This window comes from Pongo pygmaeus, chromosome 14 (genome assembly GCF_028885625.2).
Source record: "Pongo pygmaeus isolate AG05252 chromosome 14, NHGRI_mPonPyg2-v2.0_pri, whole genome shotgun sequence".
Classification (NCBI taxonomy): Eukaryota; Metazoa; Chordata; class Mammalia; order Primates; family Hominidae; genus Pongo; species Pongo pygmaeus.
The window spans coordinates 34,685,890-34,710,799 of record NC_072387.2 but is presented as its reverse complement, the minus strand read 5'-3'; the positions used below and the strand labels follow the sequence as shown (position 1 = coordinate 34,710,799).

The window sequence follows — 24,910 nt, the reverse complement described above, 5'->3', positions numbered from 1 at the left end:
TGCAAAGATGTCTTAAACACACAGATTGCCTTCAGAGAGCTTTATGTAATAATATACAATTAAGTTAATTCCCAGCATGCTTCTTTTTAATCGTGGAATGTACACGTTACTTTTTCTAAAGTGACATTACTCAGCTTCTAAAAATTTATATACAGAACCGTGTAAGTTAGGAACCGTGTAAGTTAGGAAACCTGTTTTTGTTTCTTTGTTCTGTTTGATGGTTTACATATAAAAAGTTCTTATAAGGAAAGTACTGTAAAAGAACTTCAAACTAAATGAAGTACGTAGAGTTAAAAGGAAAAGCCACTTTTGTGTTCCTCTTAACCAGTTCTACTTCCCTCCTCAGAGGTATTTATTAATAGTTTCACATATTATATCAAAATCATTGTATTAGCTACCATGAAGTCTATAGAAAAACCCCAAAATGCAATGGCTCAATAAGCTAGAAGTTTCTTACATACATTAACAGTCCAGGGAAGGAAATCCTCTTGGAACCCACTCAGCTAACTGAATGGTTCTACAACTGTGCTGTTCAGTACAGTAGCTGCTAGCCACATGTGACTATTTAAATGGAAATTAATTAAAATTAAATAAAATTTAAAATTTAGCTCGTCATTCATACTAGCCACATTCAGGTGCTTAATAGTCACATTTGGCTAGTGGCTTCTGTATTGGACAGCACAAATACAGAACATACTCATTACTTCAGAAAGTTTTATGGGGCATCACTGCTCCAGGGTACCATTTGTATGGTCAAGGTAAGTCGCAACCATATCTAGGTTCTAGCTGGTAGGAAGGAGGTCCACGCACTAGCCTGAGAGTAGGATGTATCGCTTACTCTCCCATTCCATTCATGAGAACTTAGTCTCATGGCCATACCTAACTGCCAGGCTGTCCACGAGCCAATTTCCGATGCTTTTACAATGGAAGAAGAGTAGGGTAGCTTTGAGTAGGTACTTGGCAAACTCTTTCACATGCACCATCATCACTACACTTAATCAAATGTTAATCAAAGAAGGAAGTAGCGTTTAAAATAATTCATGTTCACCTGCCTTTTACTCATTCTTTTTCCAAACAAATGGGAAGTGGACATTAACACATTTTATTCTTTGTGTTTAGATATGTAAGTTGTACTATATAGATGCAATAATTAATACTGATCTTTTGAATATGTTTCAGTGGCAAATGTACTCATCAAATATAAAATAGCTCATCATCTCTGGAATATGGCTCAGTTGCTGTTTATTTTATTGGCATCAACAGCTGATTAATAGCTTCAACTTAAGCATTTAAAAAAGTCTTACGAGAGAGATTGCAGGAATGAAATGAAATCAGAATGATGTCATATAATAGCTATTTTATTTATTTATTTATTTATTTATTTATTGAGACGGAGTCCTGCTCTGTCACCTAGGCTGTGGTACAGTGGCACAATCTTGGCTCACTGCAACCTCTGCCTCCTGGGTTCAAGCAATTCTCCTGCCTCAGCCTCCTGAGTAGCTGGGATTACAGGCGCACGCCACCATGCCTGGCTAATTTCTTTATATTTTTAGTAGAAACGAGTTTTTACCATGTCGGTCAGGCTGGTCTCGAACTCCTGACTTCTTGATCCGCCTGCCTCAGCCTCCCAAAGTGCTGGGATTACAGATGTGAGCCACCGCGCCCGGCCTATAATAGCTATTTTTGAGTAGAACAAACTTTAAAGTTGAAGTTTGTGTAGTTAATGTGTTGATGCTTTTATTAAGTTTTGTACTTTATATAATCTCTACTGGTTATAAATGGAAAATTTAAGCTTGGCACAGTGGCAGTATCTTAGTCAAAGAAGTTTATGGGCAACACATTTATTTCTAAATTGATTAATTGAGCAATATTAATCGAAAGTCTGATTTATACTAGATACTGCTGTAGAGGCTGGAGATGTAGCAGTGACTAAAACTACAAAAATCTTTGTTTTCCTGGAGCTTACGTTCTAAATGAATAGAAAATGTATTTTATTATGTATAACAGCTAACATTTATGGGGTGGCTTTTTATGTGCCAGATATTATGCTAATTATGTTATATAGAGCATCTTATTTTATCCTCAGGATAACCCTGTGAGATTGATTTTATTATTATCTCCAGTTTATAGACAGGGATCAGCCATAGAGACCTTAAGTAACTTGCCTGGTTTCTCAGCTTCACACAAAGACAAGTACAGTAATGTGGTTTCAATGTTACATTCAGAAACTCGCATTTCTTGATGTGTGCATTTTTGGCAGCACCTGAGAAATAGGAAAAATTTCTAAGATCACAGAAAATACCTCGTTGCAAAAATGACTGAGTTGGCTTTTCCAGAAAGATTCCACAAATACAGGACAAATTTTACATAAAGTTTGTCTTTGTATTTTATTGATATTACATATTGATAAAGCAATTTAAATGTAAAATTTTGGTAGTGGATATGTTTCTCATTTGCCTTAGTATTTTGCTAGTAATGGGCAGATAGAAAGTAAGAATGAGGATTTCTCCATAGCGTTGCATAAATCGTATTTAAAGCTTTGTAACTATGTAAATAGTAATTTAATTTTTATAATATGCTTATAGTAGATATACTTTTTTTTTAGAAAGTTGTCTTTTTGCCATCTTTCATTAAAATCCAGATATTCTTTAATTTATTACAAACTTTGTTTTTCTTACAAGTTTTCAATAAAGCTGTAAGGTGTGTCTTAGGAATTGATCTTAAGTTGATTTGCTTTGCTTTCTAGACTCAGAAGTCCCTAGAGAAAGTTCACATGAAGATTCTCTTCTAGAATGGTTGAACACCTTTCGGCGCACAGGAAATGCAACTCGAAGTGGACAAAATGGGAACCAAACTTGGAGAGCTGTGAGTCGAACAAACCCGAACAGTGGAGAGTTTCGGTTTAGTTTGGAAATCCACGTAAATCATGAAAATAGAGGATTTGAAATTCATGGAGAAGATTATACAGACATTCCACTTTCAGATAGTAACAGAGATCATACTGCAAATAGGCAACAAAGGTCAACTAGTCCTGTGGCTAGGCGAACAAGAAGCCAAACCTCAGTGAATTTCAATGGTAGTAGTTCCAACATTCCAAGGACTAGGCTTGCTTCAAGGGGGCAAAATCCAGCTGAAGGATCTTTCTCAACATTGGGAAGGTTAAGAAATGGAATTGGGGGAGCAGCTGGCATTCCTCGAGCTAACGCTTCACGCACTAATTTCAGTAGTCACACAAACCAATCAGGTGGTAGTGAACTCAGGCAAAGGGAGGGGCAACGGTTTGGAGCAGCACATGTTTGGGAAAATGGGGCTAGAAGTAATGTTACAGTGAGGAATACAAACCAAAGATTAGAGCCAATAAGATTGCGATCTACTTTCAGTAGTCGAAGCCGTTCACCAATTCAGAGACAGAGTGGCACTGTTTATCATAATTCCCAAAGGGAAAGTAGACCAGTACAGCAAACCACTAGAAGATCTGTTAGGAGGAGAGGTAGAACTCGAGTCTTTTTAGAGCAAGATAGAGAACGAGAACGCAGAGGTACTGCATATACCCCATTCTCTAATTCAAGGCTTGTGTCAAGAATAACAGTAGAAGAAGGAGAAGAATCCAGCAGATCCTCAACTGCTGTACGACGACATCCAACAATCACACTGGACCTTCAAGTGAGAAGGATCCGTCCTGGAGAAAATAGAGATCGGGATAGTATTGCAAATAGAACTCGATCCAGAGTAGGGCTAGCAGAAAATACAGTCACTATTGAAAGCAATAGTGGGGGCTTTCGCCGAACCATTTCTCGTTTAGAGCGGTCAGGTATTCGAACCTATGTTAGTACCATAACAGTTCCTCTTCGTAGGATTTCTGAGAATGAGCTTGTTGAGCCATCATCAGTGGCTCTTCGGTCAATTTTAAGGCAGATCATGACTGGGTTTGGAGAACTGAGTTCTCTAATGGAGGCTGATTCTGAGTCAGAGCTTCAGAGAAATGGCCAGCATTTACCAGATATGCACTCAGAACTGAGTAACTTAGGTACAGTTAACAACAGGAGCCAGCACAGGGAAGGTTCCTCTCAAGACAGGCAGGCCCAAGGAGACAGCACTGAAATGCATGGTGAAAACGAGACCACCCAGCCTCATACTCGAAACAGTGACAATAGGGGTGGCAGGCAGTTGCGAGATTCAAACAATTTAGTTGAAACTGGAACACTACCTATTCTTCACCTTGCTCACTTTTTTTTGCTAAATGAAAGTGATGATGATGATCGAATACGTGGTTTAACCAAGGAGCAGATTGACAATCTTTCCACCCGGCACTATGAGCATAACAGTATTGATAGTGAACTAGGTAAAATCTGTAGTGTTTGTATCAGTGACTACGTAACTGGAAACAAGCTCAGGCAATTACCTTGCATGCATGAATTTCACATTCATTGTATTGACCGATGGCTCTCAGAGAATTGCACTTGTCCGATCTGTCGGCAGCCTGTTTTAGGGTCCAACATAGCAAACAATGGGTAAGGTGATGGGATCTACTCAAATACCGTTTTTTAGTAGAACTGAATGTTCAAGCATTGTTTTGCTGAGTTATTTGTGATTAGCTAACCAGGATGAAAAATAACAGATTATATATAGTTTGAACTATTTTTTGTGTGCTTTTTTAAACTTGTTAAAAAGAAATTTATATAAAATTTAAAATACAAATGTTAAATTATCCAGAAATACAGAATAGTTAATATTGCTAGAACCAAATAACCTCTAAAATGTTTTTATTTTGGTAATTTTGTCATGCTAAGCACTTTTGTATCTGCACAATTCAGTAGGTTAAGACTCAATCTTCTTTTTCTTAATAGTACAGCAGACTTTAGTTTCAAGTTTCATAGGCTTAGTACTTATATCTAGACATTTGTGTCTAAATAAGCTTTTCATTAACTTTTTTTTTTAAGGACAGTATCTTTTCATGAAAGAGTATTTGGCTGAATGTTTGCTATATATATGTTACTTGAAATGTTAAATTTAATATGCAGCATACCATAGGTGTATATATAGGTATATAATTTTAAGGTTAAAATATTCAGTCTACAAGTTTGGTTCTTATTTAAGCTTTTGGGCTAATACTGCATATGGCACAATGTTTAATATTGGCAAGATCATCTCAGAGAAAGGGGATTCAGATATAATTTTAAAGTAGAGATAATTTACTGAAGCGTCTCTGACAATCTAACTTATTAGACAGCAAGCAATATATAATACTGAAAAAGTATTCAGAAATGGAAAATTTAGATCATATAGGTTATTTAACTTGTGTTCAGCCTTTCTGTAACTTTTTTGAAAGTGCAAACAATTCTTTGGATTATTAAATAAGGTATACAGTATGCATGGTTTCTCAAATTTAGTTTTAAAATCTAAAAGTCTATAAAGAATCAGATGCATAGATAATATGTTAAGTTCACTTGGAGGCTAAAAATCTCCAATGAAAACAAAAGAAAAATCTTTAAGAGAATGTAGAGTTTATATAAACACAAAGTGCGCATTGAAGATCTGTTTCTACCAATAAACATTAAAACAAAGACTGTATGTGAACTATTTTTTTCTGTTGTTCCACTGTGGTTTATTCACCCCCCACTAATATTTCATACTAGATGCCAGGCAGTGTTATAGGATAGAGTATTTCCCAGACGACAGATAAAAGTCCCTGGCTTCATGGAAAAGACATATTTGCTCTTAGAAACTGAAAATCAATTGATTAAGTGAATTATTATTCTTACTTTCATATTTGTTTATTAATATATGACAGGGTTTTCTTGTGGTGATACTGCTTGGGCAAAATCACAAGAACAGTACTTAGGCCAGATTCTGTGAGATTTAGAAATATCTCCACATTTAATTTTCCTTTCTGACTGGTGACTGTGTTCAATTCATTAGGTTAGATGCATGCCCAGGAATGTTAAGGAGTGCATTTAACGCATGGAGTAAAAGGTTTTCATAAAAGTTGTGACTTTATTTGGAGTAAATTATTTATGTAGGTCAGTTTGAGGATCTAAGACTGGGAAGGTTGATTTCAATCAGATTTGAAGGCTTTTCATAGCAAACTAAGGACTTTTTATCTTACCTTATAGAGATGTTAGATGTCTCTTGATTGTAGTGGCATAGGGTAGGATCATTTTTCATGGCCCAGGAGGATGGGTCTACTACAGCATATAGAACACAATGGAATGGAGAGAGATGGGAAGCAAAGAAACCAATAAGAGAACTATTGTGATAAAAGACATCATTATTTTTATTACCAGTTGTCATCACTTATCTAACCTAGAATGGTGGCAATGAAACTGAAAGGAAAGAGAACGTTGTAAAAATATTGGTTTTTTAAAAAAGACGTTTGGTCTCTAGTTTAGTATGAAGAGGTGGAAGAGAGAATCACCTAGGTGGAGGAGGGAGAGCTAGCACAAATTAGTTACAAGGTATGCCAATTTAAACATCTTGAACATAGCTTAATTCACACATCTCACTTATTTTAGTGTTACAATTTGCCCCCAGTATGAGAGACTAAATCCAGCGTTTTTATTTTTATTTTTATTTTTATTTTTTTTTGAGACAGAGTCTCACTCTGTTGCCCAGGCTTGAGTGCAGTGGTGTGATCTCGGCTCATTGCAACCTCTGCCTCCCGGGTTCAAGCAATTCTCCTGCCTCAGCCTCTGGAGTAGCAGGGATTACAGACGTGCGCCACCATGCCCGGCGAATTTTTTGTATTTTTAGTAGAGACAGGGTTTCACCATGTTGGCCAGGCTGGTCTGGAACTCCTGACCTCCTGATCTGCCCACCTTGACCTCCCAAAGTGCTGGGATTATAGGCATGAGCCACCACGCCTGGTCCATTTATTTCTTATATGGGATATTCCTCAGGAAGTTCTACCTCCCTGGGCCTGATGCAAAAGGAAAATTAGGAGGAGGACAAAGGAAGGGGGGAATGAAAAAAGTAAGGATACAGAAAAAATAAAGGCATATTGATTGACTTAGTCCTTTGCAAGACATGATAATGTTACTAGCATGGAAAGAAATCCCATATAGGCATTTGAAAGAGAAGTAGATTGTGTTTTGTATGGAAAATTCCCTGAAGGCAGCAGTACAGCTTAATGAATTTTGTAAATTGATAACCCAGTTGGGAATAAAAAAGGATATTCTTTAATATTTTCATTCATTTCCCAATAAACAAGGCTGATGACAAATACAAAGGCCCACTAATCTATTTATAGCTTCTATTTCGCAATGATTATACCCTTTGTGATTCCAATATAGAGAAGAACAAATAGTTAGAAATTCTTCATTTGAATATTACGTTCCATGTCAGGTCCGTAGAGCTTGTTCTTTGTAGTGTGGCTGTCTGGCAAACTTCTATTTCTAGATTGCCAGCTTCCAGCCGCCCTCTCACATAGTTACATCCTTTTACCCTGTTTTCTCCTTTCCTAGGTTTTTTTAGTTTCAGCCAGCATTATGACCCTTACTTAATTATCACTCTTACGAGGTTATTTTCCTTTCAGTATTTAACATGAATTCATAATTTAAACCTCTGAAGCTCTCCTTTAAGTATTTTTGCTACCTAACTTAGTAATTGGCAGAGTTTGGGGAGTCAATCACATGGCTATTTGCCTCCAAACCTCCTGCTTTTCCTGCTATGCTGCATTCTGGAGAAGTAGAAATGCCTTGGGAAGTTTTCAGTCTAATTTAATTCCTCCTAAAGATATTTTTCTAATTTTACAACTTTGTTCTATCATATGTCTGATTACCCTAATTTCCATATGCAAATACATCCTTCTGTCTCATGAATGGAGGAGAAGGGTTGCCCCTAAAAGATATAATAGAATCTGTATTATAAAGATGAATTCAGGAAAGAGATGAATGAGGCATCTGAAGATGCTGCATTAAGGGACAGAGTTGACAAGCTCAGTCTGAGGCATTTTCATGTATATCACTCCCAGACAAGAACATCTAATGAACTTTTAATCTTCCTGAATCTCTCCATCGGAATAATCTGTGGCCAGGGGAGGAGAAACTAGAAACAGCACTTTACGTGAAAGCCAGGGTGTTAATTCCCTTTGCAGTAGTAGGTAGCTCACTTGGGGTCTCAGTCCTGTGCAACACTGGAAATCAGAGAGCTGGCGTATCTGTATTAGGAGATGATTTCCCAGGAAGCCAGATTCATTTATCGTTGAGAACATCATCCCACGTTTCAAAAGATGATGATGGCTGTCAGTGGTGATTTTTTCTTTAGTCTCTAGAGACAGATTGCGAGTTATTTTCAGTGAGTATGAGTGTGTTAGTCCCTGAATATATTTGCCCTTTTGATCATTGGAGATCCATAATTTCAGCAAGTTTTGTTTGAGTATTAAATCTCTGAAGACTCTGAGTTGGCCCCTATATATTTTTTATTCCTTTTTAAAAAGAACTTCACGTTTCTTCTGGAAAATAATGACTTTCAGACATATTTTTCCTCTATTGTGTTAATGTCTTATTTGAAGATGGAGTAATTGCTTGGCTGCCCAGTATATATATATATATATATATCAATCAATCACATCTTCTCACACATTTAATTGTAAAAATGCTCCTACTTAATCCTAATCCAGCCACCTTCTGTGCAATTCCAAATGTGCTCACCTTCTCCCCACTGGGTAACAATCCAAAATCACATACAGCTTCTGTACTGTGAAGTGACAGAATTTAGCCCTTCTGAGTTCAGGTTTTCTAGGTAGTGTCAATTCCTCCATTAGCTTGGATCTGATCAGGTTTGTGACTTCTCACCATTCTGCAGATTATGGCATAAATGATAAAAGTAGCTTCTCCTGCCTACCCGATACAGTGAAATGGAATAAAAATCAAACGAAAAACGGGGAAAGAAGTGCCATACATTGATTAGTGGTACAGATTATATAATAGCATATCTTGCTGAGCAAGCTTAGCAGGATGAATGATAGAAACAATGAGTCTCATGAGCATTCTCTTTGTTGCCTCACTTCTCTGGATGTAGAATAAATTGTTGGGGCCACCTTCAGAAAAGGCACCAAGGGAGGATTTCCTACTGGTGCTTGTGGTGGTGATGGCAGGCAGGTGTTTGAGGAGATGCTAGTGAATGGCTTTGATCTTAGCACTTCAATGTTGGGGCTTGGTTCAGGGTCTACCATAATGCTAGACAGTCACAGGTCTCTGTACAACAGGCTAGGGACTTTTTGACAATACACTTTCCTTAAACTGTAACTAGTTTCTTAACAATTTTATTTAGGATCTTGTATCCAATGCCAGAAATCTTGTACTGTTCTCAATTTGCTAAAGGAATAGACATGGTCCTCACAACCTTTAGGTCTTTGTTTGTTCTTTTTTAGCATTTTGTCAAGAGGATCTCTCTATGACTCTAACTCTTAGCCACATAGAGTTTGCCTCTGGAATAGTTAGGAGTCTTTCTTTAATCTTCCCTTGAATGTCACCCTTGTCCTTTCATTGCATTTCAGACCAGCGCATTTTACGATAGAAGGCATCTTCATTTTTATCTGTAGGATCGAGCAGCATGACCTTCTTTACTCCAACCAATTGGGATCAGATTATGTGGCCAGTCCATTGCAACCATGTAGCTTGGGAGGGGTCCACTTAGGTTTTATTCCCAGCACTGAATGACTAGGTGTTCCTGATAAATCTCTGTGTTGGGGGTCTCCAAGACCACCTCCAAATTTAGTGATTCACTAAAAGAACTCATAGGAATCTGCATATAGTTATGTTCACAGCCAAGATTTATTACAGGGAAAAGATATTAGCACAGTCAGCAGAGGAGAAAGGTGCATGGGACAAAGTCTAGAGAAATCCAGGTAAGCTTCCAAGAGTCCTGTTCCAGCAGTTACACAAGACACACTTACTTCCTCCAGCATCAAACTGTGGCTACGTGAGAGAAGTGTTGTCTACCAGAAAAGCTTGTGACAGACTCAGTGCCCAAAGTTTTACCGGGGGCTGGTCATGCAGGCACCCTCTGCCTAGCACATACCAAAATTCCAGACTCCCAGGAGGAAAGCAGGTGTTCAGTGTAAATCTATATTGTTTGCACAAACAGTTTAGGCACAGTGGTTCACCCTTCTCCGGGAATAGTGAGAATATTCCCCCAATCCAGTTCCTAGCTGCCAGCTAAGAGCCAACCTTGCAAACAGGCCTTTCTAGGGCCAGCCTGAGGCCTACCATATAAATTCTTTTCTGCACACACCTAAATCTTCCTCTCCATTCCAGCACATTCTCCTAAATTCTAGGACCACATTTGTGATTGCCTTAGTTAATGTCTGCTAGGTTGTCCCTTTGGAACCTCAAATTCAGCATATTTGGACTGGAAGTAATCATCTTCCCTACAATGGTTTCTCGTCATCTTTTTCCTAGCACAGCCAATGCGTCTACCATGCACCAGTTCAAGCCAGGCAGAAAAGTCTGCTCTGCATCCGTGTGGAGGCCAGGTGGGACTGCCTTAGCTGGCATGGGTCCAAGGGGCCAGAATGGGTAGCAGGAGTGCCCCATATTCATGGCACTGGTGTAGTCAAGGGTCAAGTATGAAACTGTGACCAAGACACTGATAAGCCTTATAGGTTGAGAACTCAGTTTAAATAGGATGTTGTCAGAACAGGAGGGCTTGGAGATGAAGCCAAAAGTTCAGACCAGCAGTTTCCCATATCTGAGCTGGCCGGCTGCTTTGATGTGGTGTGTGTTTGATGGCTAGTCAAGCGCTAAAGGGCTAAGAAGGGAACAAATAGGAACCCAGACTTCTTCCTCATTCCTCCTACCCAATGAATCAACCTGCATCCTTCGGAATACTTGTTATTTTCATTTTTATTGTCTTAGGGTTGTCACTATTTCTCACATAGATTCTTGCCATCATCTCTCAAGTAGTCTCATATTCTGTTTCCAATTATTCCAGTGTAATTTTTCTACAAGCCTCATTTCGACTTGTCACTCCTCAGCTGTCCCTGTTAATTTCCTACTGTTCTTAGAATAGCACACAAGATTCTTCATATTTTGGCCTCTGCCTATCTTTTCCAATCTCTTTTCCAGTCCCTCGCAGGGTGTCTCATCTTGCCTTTCATACTTTTTTTTTTTTTTTTGCCCATGCTGTTCTCTCTTCCTAAAGTGGCCTTTCCCCTCTTGCCTCTCTGGTTAATTCCTGCTTGTCCTTTAACTGTCACCTCGGGTGTCACTCCTGCAAGTCCTCATCTTGCCCTCCTCCTCTCCAGGGCCAACCTATCCATTAGGCTCTGTAGGCCCAATGCCTACTGAGGGTCTAGGATACTTTCAAGGTCCCATGAAAATGTTTTAATTTCTTTTAAAATCAGCCACATACCAAGAGAGAATATAATCCAACCTGGATTGTATTTATACCAACACAATTGTAAAATACAATTTTTATTTTTTATTTTTTTTTAAGGAGGAAGGGGCCCATGAAGGGAAAAATGTCGAGGGCCCATGAGAGTCATAGTGTGGACCTGCTCAGTTCCCCATCTATGTGCTGCTTCAAAGGACTGTGAACCCCTTGGTTATCCTCAGCACCTAGGATGATACCTGGTACATAGTAGTTCCCTCAATATATATTTAATAAGCAAATGCATGGAAGTTTCAGTATATAGTTAGATCCTGGCTTACAAATAGCTTCTACATTAAAACCTTTTTTGTAAGATTTTCTTTGAAACTCAGAACACATTTCCCATAGAAATAATATCAGATGTTTGTGGTTTGAGGCAAGAGAGGAAAGGCTCCCAGGCCAGTCCACGAAAATATATATAACCCATGTAACCCACAATGTTTCTGAAGTACTATTCAAGTGCAGCCAAAAGCAGAAAAATCCAATGGTCCTGAAAGTTAACAAACAGAACAAGAGTTCTTCAACAGTTCAAGTTTACCTTGAACCCAAGTGTTTGACACTCTGCGAAGCCTGCCTTTCTCAAATTTCAAATTCGACGGCCTGCTGCAGACACTGTCTGCTTAACCACAGTGGCTACACCAGGGTCCCAAACTCTGTCTCGTGCCACCCTGCCAGGCAGATGGTGGCTTGGGCTGTGTGCTCTTTGTCTTGTCTCTCACTGCATCCATCTACTTCCTCTGCTGGCTCCCCTCCCCCAGCCAGCAGGGATTGGGGGGTGGGGGGCGGCGGTGGGGAAGGGTCCCCCAGTCAAAGGGCTGGCTGGCAGGCTGTGGCTATTCTGACTGTGGGCAGAGCAAAGCAGGAGAGAAGCATGGTAGAGCAGGTTAACCCTTCACACTTTAATGCTGCATTAAGCTCAATGCTGAACTGTGTTCAGATTTTTAAAATATTTTTTGAGACAGGATTACTCCGTCTCTCAGGCTGGAGTGCAGTGGCACACGATCACAGCTCACTGCAGCCTCAACCTCCTGGGCTCAGGTGATCCTCTCACCTCACCTCCTGAGTAGCTGGGATTACAGGCATGTGCCACCACACTCAGCTAAATTTTGTATTTTTGTAGAGACAGGGTTTCAACATGTGACAGGCTGGTTTTGAACTCCTGGACTCAAGCGATCCTCCTGCCTTGGCCTCCGAAAGTGCTGGGATTACAGGCGTAAGCCACTGTGCCTGGCCTTTTTATTTTATTTCTTAACAAAGAGAAAGGATTTAGGTTTAATCTTAAAGAGGGTTTATCCTGTGTGGTTGATAGTAGAGTTGTTTGTGTCTTGGGAACTGATGTTAGTAAACGCCTTCCTATTCAATATATTACATGAAGCTCTTTAAACAGTTTGTTAGGTGAAAAGCAAGGTTTCACTATCTTGACCACAGAGTATGCTGAGAGAGGGACAATTACCACACCCACCTGAGGAAAATGGATATATATCCCATGGAAAGGCATTTTCTGAACTAGTCCAGTCCTATTGAGAAACAATGACCCCTTAACAGGATGAGGATTACAGCTTCAATGATTTTATAACATTGAGCCTCAACTCTCAGAATTTCTTAGGTAATCTGGAGAGCTTAAATAATTTATCCAAGGTCATGTGGCTGGTTAGAAACAAGGCAAAATAGTCTTGTATTTTTTAATGTCTTTATTAACCACAGACTTTTGTAAAGTTCTGACTCCATGTACTTACTGTCAGAAGATGTCTAGTTATTGGTGTTATAGGCTAATAACTGAAGCTCAATACAGAGAAATACCTCTTCTAACCTATTCAGGACAAAATGATGAGCCATGGTCTTATCTGGCTTGCTAGGACTTTGGGGAAGTTTGGGCCAATTTATCATGTTGCTCCAGGGACTCTGAGTGCACTTCCCAAGCCGCTTTGGAGGGCAGGCTTCAGCTCTGCAGCTTATGGTCTGCAGAGTATGGTCTCTGTTCACCTTGCAATAATTTTAATAGCATCTGTGAGAGTAGAGCAGGTTTCAGATCAGAGACAGTGGCAGAGTCAGTGAAGATGCCATGTCAGGCATTTCTCATTTTTAATTAGAATAAATACCTTCAATTAGAATTGAATACCTCTCAATTAGATGAATACCATGTCAGGGATTTCTCATTTTTAATTCGATGAATAGTCATATTTCTTAGGCCCTTCTTACATGGAAATAAACTAGGAACATTTAATGTGTTATATTTAGGTGATGAGTACAGACTCATAGAATCTCAGGCCTAGGAGAAGATGGACAATCTTCTAAATTTTTTTAGGGCTCTCGAGAACCTGCACTTAAAATTTCTCAGTTAATTGCCAAGCCTGCTTTTAAAGACCAAAGGAGTTATTGTTTCCCTTTTCTTTTTTCTTTTCCTTTCTTTTTTTTTTTTTTTTTTTTTGAGGTGGAGTCTCGCTGTGTTGCCCAGGCTAAATAAAGTGCAATGGTGCAATCTCAGCTCATTGCAATCTCCACCTCCCAGTTTCAAGAGATTCTCCTGTCTCAGCCTCTCGAGTAGCTGGGATTACAGGCGCCCGCCACCATGCCCGGCTAATTTTTTGTATTTTTAGTAAAGATGGGGTTTCACCATGTTGGTCAGTCTGGTCTCGAACTCCTGACCTCAGTTGATCCACCCGCCTCGGCCTTCCAAAGTGCCGGGATTACAGGCCTGAGCCATTGCGCCCGGCCTTATTTCTCTTTTCTACACACTCAATATTTTGTCAGTTTGGGTCTCCGAGAAGTGAACACCAAGACAGGATTATACATACAGGAAATTTATTGGGGAAACACTTGTTGACGATAAAGGCGGAGGGAGCGGGAGTAGGTGAGGAGAACCTCCAGGCTGCATTGTGGGTCTGACACCTTCCAGAGAAGAAAGGGAAGGAAGGAGGCTGGAGCAGGAAAAGCCTCAGACTGCATTGCAGTTTTTGTTTGTTTGTTTGTTTGAGACCAAGTCTCACTCTGTCGCCCAGGCTGGAGTGCAGTGGTGTGATCTGGGCTCACTGCAAGCTCCGCCTCCAGAGTTCACGCCATTCTCCTGCCTCAGTAGCTGGGACTACAGGCACTTGCCTCCATGCCCGGCTAATTTTTTTGTATTTTTAGTAGAGATGGGGTTTCACTATGTTAGCCAGGATGGTCTCGATCTCCTGACCTCGTGATCTGCCCGCCTGGGCCTCCCAAAGTGCTGGGATTACAGGCGTGAGCCACTGCGCCCAGCCTTCATTGTAGTTCTAAGAGAGCTCTCCAGGATCATAGAGGAGCCACCACTGGACAGAAATGGCCCAGTTCTAATACTGCTTTCATGCGTAGTCACTGCTAGGAGCAGCCTGGGGGAAGCATGGCCTGGGCCTGAGCATTGTGTCACAACCTAAAGGTGTGACAACTGGAGGCTCTCAGTCAGTCGTGCTTCTCACAGCAGGTTCTCTTAAGTGGTGCACCTCCATGACTACCACAAATATTTAACATCCTTAGCACATTTAGAAACAATCACAATTTGGTTCTGGCTTAGCCCGAATCCTCCTTTGCTCCCAAACCACCTGCAATCTATTATCTATTTCTTGACCCAATTGCCATCAGAGAAGCTAACACTGCTAGGGATCATATCTTAGTTTTCTCTTCTCCAGGTTAAATAACCCTTCTCCACTGCTCTCCTCTGAATCCTCTTAAGGTCTGCCAAGCCTCTTTGTCAAAGCAGAGAACCACAACCTGCACTCTGTATGAACAGGATGCTCTCAAGAGGTAATTTACAACAGTGATTAGGTACACAGACTCTGGTGACAGATGTCAGCTCATGGCCCAAATTGCCACATAATGGTTTGGAGGCCTTATGCAAGTACCTTAATTTTCTGGTCGTCTGTTTTTTCATTTGTAAAATATAAAAAACAATCACACTTACCTAGTGGGGTTAAGTAAGATAATACAGGTATACACTAAAAGTCCTTGGCATGTGGTAAGGGCTTCATAAACATCAGCATAAAATATTATTAACATTGTATCCAGTCTTGAGCTTAATTAATAAAAGGACCTTTGTTGCTGACTCATATCCAGTTTGTGGCCCATTTGCCTTTGCCTTGAGGTACTTTTGTTCATGGTTTGTTCACAGTAAGTAACTGCCCATGTGATATGGGTGTTTGTTTTTCCTTTCTAAATGTACCATACTATTTTTATTCTTGATCATTGACCCTCTGTCTGTCAGCTTTTCTGAATAGTCTGTTCTTCTGGGGATCAGTTAAAAGTTTTATTTTCATTTTGTTTTGTATTTTTTTAAATTTATTTTTAGTGATGCTGTGAAGCAAGAGATAAGAAGCTGCCTTGTGTCATTGCTAAAATATTTCCTCTCTGAGCTTTAACAGTTAATGCTTCTTCTGGATTCATAGTTGTTCTTAGGATTTCAGGAACCTGGCATAGCCACAAAACTTTTTGATCTTTGTTTAATGAATTCTTCAGTATTTTAAAGAGTAATGTGAATTTCTCAAATCATCTAATTATGATCTTAATTTGATCCTCTCCTATTGCCAATAATCTGAAAGGGAAGGGGAGGGTGTCAGCACCCCCTTGGAAATGCTAAGAATAATAACTGGCACATCATCTTAATTTTCTATCACATTTCATTTTATCTGAAGAGATTCCATGCTCATTGTCTCATCTGATATTCAAACCAACTCAAGAGTAGGTTGGTGAGAATTACTTGTGCTTATTTTGGAAGAAACAGAAATACAGAGAGATAGATCATTTGCCCAAGTCATCTGAGAGGCCACTGGCAGCACCTGAAACAGGCCTTGGTTCTCCAAGTTTACCACTGTTAGCTTCATTTTGGCCAGACTGCCAAGTATGGTAGGATAGGGCTCCGCTCTCAGAATAAGGGCCTAGTGGCACAAACCTCTCTTTCTTCCATTATCCTGGGGTCTAGAACCACATGCCTTCATAAGTAGCCTCTCTTTGTGGTCCCCGTAATGAATAAGGAGTTAGTCCTTGCAGCTTCCAAGCAGATCCACAGCTGGGACACTGAATATCGGTCAACTGGCTCTCAAAGGGTGAAACCAAACTTTTGGGTTGTAACATAATGGCATGTAATGGGCCTCGTTTAACCATAAGTTATTATTTTAGGAATCTGAGCCCATGTCTGCCTCTTAATTATGCTACTCCTAAGCAAAATCATTAATAATTTTATACTCCCAGGATCAGAGTCCCATATGCAGTTGTGTGCATTTAATCCATGCTCAGTTGTCTCAGGAATTGACAAGCAATTCTTTGCTTAAATAAGCCATTCCTCTAGATAGTGTCCTAATGTAGACTTGAATCAAACAAGTGCTTTATTGAGGCTGGCAGGAATCTTAAATTTGAGCTCTGCCATCTGCAAATGGAATATTCTCACCTTTCTTACCTCCTTCCTCCCCTCCCCCAACATCCCCCACCATTTATCTTCTGCCTCTGTTATTGTTGCTTGCTCAGCATCCTTTACTCCATTCATTTGAAAGAATTACCCCTCCTCCATTCCACCTGGTTTTTGTGGGGCTGCCAATCATCAAATCTGTTTCATAGTCTTCACTAGTGTACAAATGTAACCAAATTAGTTCAAACAGCTTCTGGCTCCCATGGGTCATGTGGTAAGTGTGTTGCTAACTTTACAAGAAATCACCAAACTGTTTTCCAAAATGGTTGGACCATTTTAGGTTCCTACTAGTGATGTATAAGACAGTTGGCTACATAATTTGCTGGACTCAGTGCAAAATAAAATGTGGGGCCCATTGTTAAAAAAATGGGAAATATAAAGCTTTTTTCTTCTGCAGTCTTGACTTGTCATGGTGTTTTTTATTTGCTATTCATGCTATTAATTATCAGCATGAATTTTACTGCTGTTTCATCTTTATGTTATGCAATGCCAGAGTCTCTGCTTTTAATTATTTGGGCATATACTCAGAAACAGAATTGCTGAATCATATGGTAATTCTATTTTTAATTTTTTGAAAAATAACATGATTACTTTTTACTTACTTTGAGTCTTGCCGAACTCCCATGCATTATGCCCATCAGAATTCATGCTCACAGGTCACTGCAAACACTATATCTGAATGGAGCAGCAAGAAACAGCACACATATTGTGAGTATCTCCTCTGCTCACACTATCCTCCATTGCCTTATTGGACTTTGCTTACAAAACACTAGTTCTAAGGTAAAATTATTAAGAATTTCAGGCCAGGCATGGTGGCTCACACCTGTAATCCCAGCACTTTGGGAGGCCAAGGCAGGTGGATCACTTGAGGTCAAGAGTTCAAGACCAGCCTGGCCAACATGGTGAAACCTGTCTCTACTAAAAATACAAAAAATTAGCCGGTGTGGTGGTGGGTACCTGTAATCCCAGCTACACGGGAGGCTGAGGCAGGAGAATTGCTTGAACCTGGGAGGTGAAGGTTGCAGTGAGCCTAGATTGCGCCATTGCACTCCAGACTGGACAACAAGAGCAAAACTCCGCCTCAAAAAAAAAAAAAAAAAGAAAAAAAAAGAATTTCAAACAGTGACAGCAGAGTATTAAACCAAGTGTGGGGCTCATCTGAGCATGGCACCTGTGAAGCCAAGCCTGGGATGAGAATTCCAATTGTTCTACATTCTCCCTAGCAATCAATATTGTCAGGCTTTTTGATTCTAGCTATTTGTATGGATATGAAATGGTATCTTGTTATGGTTTTAATTTGAATGTCCATAATGATTGATGATGTCAGGTATTGCCTTGGTCTGTTTAGGCTGCTATAACAGAATACCATAGACTGGATATCTTACAAACAACAAATATTTATTTCTCACAGTTCTGGAGGTCGGGAAGTGCAAGATTAAGGCACGGGCATATTTGGTGTCTGGTGAGGGCTTACTTTCTGGTTCATAGATGGTTGACTTCACAAGCTTCTGGCTTCTTCATAAGTGGCTTCTTCCACAGGGTGGAAGGGGTGAGAGCTCGCTGGGATCTCTTTTATAAGGGCACTAATCCCAAATTCATGGGGGCTCCACCTGCATGGCCTAATAAACCCCCAAAGGCCCCACTTCCTAATACTATCACATTATAGCTTAGGATTTCAACATATGAATTTTGGAGACACACAAACATTTAACCCATAAGAGTTATCTTTTTCTGTACTTATTTTTTAATGTATCTTCATCTGTCTCTCTCTCTATAGGTGTCCTTGCCCATTTTACCCCATTGGTTTATTGTATTACTATTGAGTTGCAAGAATTCTTTATGTATTAGTATTATTCATTTGCAATTTATATCTACAGACATATACAAATATATGTCTGTAGATATATGTTTTATCCTCTCAGTCTCTGAATTTTTATTTTCTTAATAGTATCTTTGAAGAAAAAATAGTTTTTAATCTTGATGAAGTCCAGATTATCAATGTTTTTCTTTTTTGGTCCATGCTTTTTGTGTGGTACCTAAGAATCTTTGGCTATCCCAAAAATCACAAAGACTTTCTTCAGTTTTTATTGTTGTTGTTGTTGTTGTTGTTGTTTTCATTTAGTTTTTTAGCTTTTACATTTATATCTATGATCCATTTTGAGATCATTTTTAGTGTGGCAAGAGGCAAGAATCCAGGTAAATTTTGTTTGTCTGCATATGGATATCCATTTGTACCAGCAGCATATGTTAAAAGACTATCCTCTTCACTGAATTTCTTCAGTGAAAATTAGTTGAACATATATGTGTGGGTCTATTTCTAGGCTCCCTAGTCTGTCCTATTGTCATTCTTATGTCATTCTACATAGAATTCTTATGTCATTCTACACTATTTTGACTGCCCTAGGTCCTTTGCATTTTCATATACATTTAAAACTCAGCTTGTTAATGTCTATGTAAAAGAACATTGGGATTTTGAGTGGGATTGCACTGAATCTATAGATCACTTTGGTGAACTGATATCTTAACAATATTGAATCTTCTAACCTATCAATATGGTATATATCTCCATTTATTTAGGTCTTTTTAAATTTCTCTAAGCAGTGATTTGTATTTTTAATTGTGTTTTGTACATCTTGTTAAATTTATGCCTAAGCATTTCAAGGTGTCTGAAGTTATTATAAATATTATTTTTTCACACTTTCAATTTCCAACCATTTATTATTCACATATACCTGTACAATTGATTTTTGTATTTTGAGCTTATATTCTCTGACCTTGCTGAATTTACTTATTTAATAGCTTTTAAAAGTATTTCTTATTATATTCTATGTACTGAATGTCATTTGCAAATCAAGATACTTTTGCTTTTTCCTTTTCAATATATATGCTTTTTTTTTTTTTTTTTTTTTTTTTACTTTTTAACACTATCTAGGACCTTCATTACAGGGTTAAGTAGAAGTGGTGAGAGTGCACATCATTGCCTTGTTTCTGCTGTTAGTGGAAAGCATTCAGTCTTTCACTATTAAGTATGTTAGTTCTAGGGTTTTCATAGATGCTGTGATGATTAGTTTATATGACAACTTGGCTGGGCCATAGTGCCCAGCTATTTGGTCAGATATTATTCTGGATGTTTCTGGGAAGGTGTTTTTTGGATGAGATTAGCATTTCAATCAGTGGATTTTGAGTAAAGCAGATTTCTTTCCATAATGTGGGCAGGCCTCATCCAAACAGTTGATGGTAGAACCAACACTGACCTCTTCTGAGCAAGAAGGAATTTTGCCAGCAGACTGCCCTTGAACTACAACTGTAATTCTTTCCTGGGTCTCTATCCTGCTGGCCTACACTGCAAATTTTGGCTATACCAAGCTTCACAATCATATGGGCCAATTCCTTAAAATGAATATTTCTCTCTCATATATATATATGTGTGTGTGTATATACACACACACATATACTTTCATACTACACACACACATATTCTCACATATATACATACATATTCTCACATATATACATATGTGTGTATGTATGTATATATACACACATCCACAAATTTTGATATTTTATATTTTTAGTTTTATTCAATTCAAAACATTTTCTAATTATCTTATGATTTCTTCTTTCACCTACAAATTATTTAGGATTTGTTTTACTTCCAAGATGTTACGGGGGCTTCCTGAAAACCTTATTGTTATTGATTTTGAATTCAATTCCCATATGATCAGAGAACAGACGGGGTTTCACCGTGTTAGCCAGGATGGTCTCAGTCTCCTGACCTTATGATCTGCCCACCTCAGCCTCCCAAAGTGCTGGGATTACAGGTGTGAGCCACTGCACCTGGCCTAATGTATTTTCAGAGATAAAGTTGGACATTAATTAAACAGGTGAAAACGGATCTTATTCAGTAACTATTGCAGTAGAGAAAAGAGCTGAGTGATTCCTACACAGATAACTGGGTGTTTTAAAAGACCCATGAGAGGAATAGGGAGGGAGAGCAAGTAGAGGGCTTGAGCAGTGTCAGGAAAGTGACAAAATTTCAAAAAGTGGGTACAAGGGTTGGCCAATGTAAATATGATTAGGCCATCTGTGTTTGTTTACTGCCATTTATAAAGTTAGACTTCTACCTTCCCACAGAGACTGAGAGATAGAGGTCCTATCCTTTCTAATGATTACATTTCAAAGGAATGGCTTTTAGGTCCTTGGGAAAGACAATCCTGAGTTGTAGGAGATACATGTATATCCCAAATGGGCAGAGAAAAGATTTGTAGTTCTAAGCTTTTTAAGGTAAATACTCTAGGAAAGGGAGGTCAGGGACCTTTCCCCAGGTGTTGGCTGGAACAAATGGTAAATTCTTTGGCAGCCTTGAGTTTTTCTAGGCAGGATCTCAAGAGGGTGCTGGATCATCCCAGGAGCATGGGGCCTTTGCCTGCCAGAAGTCATGTTAGAGTTTGGCCAAGTCTCTTAGTGCAGGGGTTTGGATGTAGTCATTCATGCTGAGAGTTTCTGCAGTTCTCAGCATCCTTATCACTCTTCCCCTGTCCCATTTCCCACTTCCCATATTTAACTTCCCATTTCAAACTTCTCACTTCATATATATAAAAACTTCAAAGCAATATAATTCTATTCTCCCATTCATCATTTGTGTTATCATATCTTTGATTTCTATACCTACATTATAGACTCACCTTATAATGCTAGTTTTTGTTTTCACAATCAGTTTTCATTTAAGGAAATTACAGGAAGAGGGATGCAGCCTTGTATATTAACCTACCTACTTAACATTTCTGGTGGCTTGCTTTCTTTTCTACAGATTTGCATCTCTATCTGGTATACTTTCCCTTCAGCTTCAAGGACAGTGTAGTGCAGAACTACTAGTGGCAGATTCTCCCAGCTTTTTGTTATCTGAAAATGTTTTATTTATTTATTTATTTATTTTTTGGAGACAGAGTCTCACTCTGTCACCCAGGCTAGAGGGCAGTGGCGCGGTCTCTGCTCACGGCAACCTCCGCCTCCCAGGTTCAAGTGATTCTCCTGCTTCAGCCTCCCAAGTAGTTGGGATTACTGGCTAATTTTTTGTATTTTTAGTAGAGACTGGGTTTCACCATGTTGGCCAGGCTGGTCAGAAACTCCCAACCTCAGATGATCCACCCACCTCGGCCTCCCAAAGTGCTGGGATTACAGGCATGAGCCACCACACCAGGCCTGAAAATGTTTTATTTCTTCCTCATTTTTGAAAGATTTTTTGTTGTTGTTGGATATAGCATTCTGGGTTGACAGTTTTTTTCCCTTTCAGTATTTTAATGATTTTATATTTTTGACTTCTGGCCTCCATTGTTTCTGATGAGAAGTAGTGTATGTGATAACTTTTTCCTCTTGTTGTTTATAAGAGATTTTATCTTCAGTTTTCTACAGCTTGACTGTGATGTCCCAAGCTATAGTTTCCTTTGAATGTATTTTGTTTGTGATTTAGAAAACTTTTGGGATCTGTAAGTTTTCATAGAATTTTAGGAAATTTTGGCCATTTTATCTTCAAGTGTTTTTTACACCTCAGTCTATTTGTTTTTCTTTTGGGTCTCCTACTATACGTATGTCAGTCTGTTTGAAATTTTTCCATTAGACCTTGGGTTTATCTCATTACGATGCTGATGAATAAATCATGTATAATGTCTGGTTGAAAATCAGGGTCAAATGAATAATAAGGTCATCTTGAGAGAAGTTACCAAAATATGCAGTCTTGTGTAAAATTGTATGTGTGTGTGTGTGTGTGTGGGTGTGTAAGAAGGGAGGTGTTGAGGCTTGTTTATCACCCCATGATGATATAGGGGTTAGGACCACTAGCTCTGGAGACAGATATACTTGTTTTGAATTATAACTGCCATTTACTAATTGTGTTATCTTAGGCAAGTTACTTAGCCTTTTGACTTCTTTCAGGATTTTTAATTTATCTTTGATTTTCTGTAGTTTGAAAATGATATGCCCAGGTGTAATTTGTTTGTGTTTGGCATTTATCCTGCTTGGTGTTCTCTGAGCTTCCAGGAGCTGTGGTTTGGTATCTGACATTAATTTGGGGATAATCCTAGTCTTTATTGTTTCAAATATTTCTTTTCTTTCCTTTCTCTTTTTCTTCTTCTGGAATTCCTATTATATGTGTGTTACACCTTCATAATTGTCTCATAGTCCTTGAATATTCTGGTTTTTTTTTGTCTTTGTCCTCTTTGCTTTTCAGCTTTGGTTTCTGTTAAGATACCCTAAAACTCAGAACTCTTTCCTTAGCTGTGTCCAGTCTACTAATAAGCCCACCAAAGGCAGCCTTGATTTGTGTTAGTATTTTTGATCTCTAGCATTTCATTTTGATTCTTAGGATTTCCATCCCTGCTTACATTGCCCATCTGTTCTTCCATGCTGTCTACTTTATCCATTAATCATAGTTGTTTTAAATCCCTAGACTGATGATATTTCTTCTAGTATTTCTGCTATATCTGGGTTTAAGCCAGCTCTGTCTTCAAATACTGTTTTTTGGCCATTGTGATGGTTAATACTGAGTGTCATTTTGATTGGATTGAAGGATGCAAAGTATTGATCCTAGGTGCGTCTGTGAGGGTATCGCCAAAGGAGATTAACATTTGAGTCCACGGGTTGGGAAAGGCAGACCCACCCTTAATCTGGGTGGGCACCTTCTAATCAGCTGCCAGCACAGCTAGACTGTAAAGCAGGGAGAAAAACGTGAAAAGACAAGACTGGCCTAGCTTCCCAGCCTACATCTTTCTCCGGTGCTGGACCCTTCCTGCCCTTGAACATCAGACTCCAGGTTCTTCAGTTTTGGGACTTGGACTGGCTCTCCTCGCTCCTCAGCTTGCAGATGGCCTATTATTGTGGGACCTTGTGATCATGTGAGTTAATACTTAATAAACTCATATATATATATATATATATATATATATATATATATATATAATATATATCTCCTGTTAGTTCTGTCCCTCTAGAGAACCCTAATACAGCCATTATATCTTCAAATATTTTAGTATGCCTTGCAATTTTTTCTTGATACCTGGACATGATGAACTTGGTAAAAAGGAACTGCTGTAAACAGGCCTTTAGTGATGTGATGATAAGGTATAGGGTGAGCTGAAGCATTACACTGTCCTATTATTAGGTATTAGTCTTTTAGTGAGCCTATGCCTCTGGACTGTAAACTTCACAAGTGTCCTTCAGTTTTTCTTCTCCTCCCCTTTAATGGGATAGAATGGCTACAGTGGACCTGAGTTGGATATTATCCTTGTATTTGTTAATCTTTCTTACCAGTCTCTTGCTTAAACCCTCAACTCTCTCGCCCCTCTCCTGCTTTTTCGTACTCACTTAGCTAAACCATAACCACTGGTAAAATTTAACTTGATGCTCACACTCTCTAGCACCTGAATATGGCTTGAGAAAAATACCCAGCTGTCTATATTGACTGTTCTCATCTATATCGACTAGTCTCATTTAAATTCATTATTACCAATCTCATGTGGAATCTTATTGCTTCCTAGCAGTAATATTGTATTTCCTTAGTGCACTTGTGCCCTGTCATTCTAGGTAACTATTTTATATCTTATTATTTAAAATTCCATTACTTTCTGTTCCATTCTTATTCTAGATAATAATCTACTCTCTATTTCACTTAGAAAATAGAAATAATTACACAAGAACATCTACAAGCTTGTGCTACTACATCTACCACTCACCCGCTTCTCTGCCCATGCATGCTCTTTTCTCACATATTGTCTGTGCTTCAAATTAAGATCAACCCTTCCATTTGTTCAATCAACCATTCTTCAACCATCCAGCAAAACTGCTTTGACAAATATCTACTGTCTCCTGCATCAACAGTTTTTATTCTTGTACTGGATCATTCCTTCAGTATGCAAGGGTATTTTAAAAACTCTCTCTTGATTTCACTTACCCTTCCAACTACCATACCCTCTCTCCACTTTCCTTCACTGCAAAATTCCTTGGAAGGAGTTGTTTACATTCCATATTTCCAACTTCTCTCTCCCCTAGGTCTTGCTAGAACACATTCCAGTCAGACTTTAGACCCCACCAGTCTACTTAAGTTTTTCTTATCAAAGTCACCAATGC

General features: G+C 39.0%; 1 protein-coding gene across 22 annotated transcripts in view; it reads left to right on the top strand.

The window, feature by feature from the left end:
• Nucleotides 1–24,910, top strand: part of RNF6 (ring finger protein 6) — a 182,376-nt gene that overhangs the window by 5,258 nt on the left and 152,208 nt on the right. For 14 of the 22 annotated variants that reach the window (XR_010123491.1, XR_008493303.2, XR_008493300.2 and 11 more), the window contains exon 5: nt 2,747–2,865. Coding sequence is in view for 16 of the 22 variants with exons in the window: in XM_063650665.1 (XP_063506735.1) it covers nt 2,747–2,865 (119 nt within the window). In the remaining 6 variants the exon portion in view is untranslated. Of the gene's footprint in view, nt 1–2,746; nt 5,565–24,910 lie in introns of those variants that run through there. The other 8 variants (XM_054446081.2, XM_054446080.2, XM_054446078.2 and 5 more) reach the window with 2 other exon arrangements.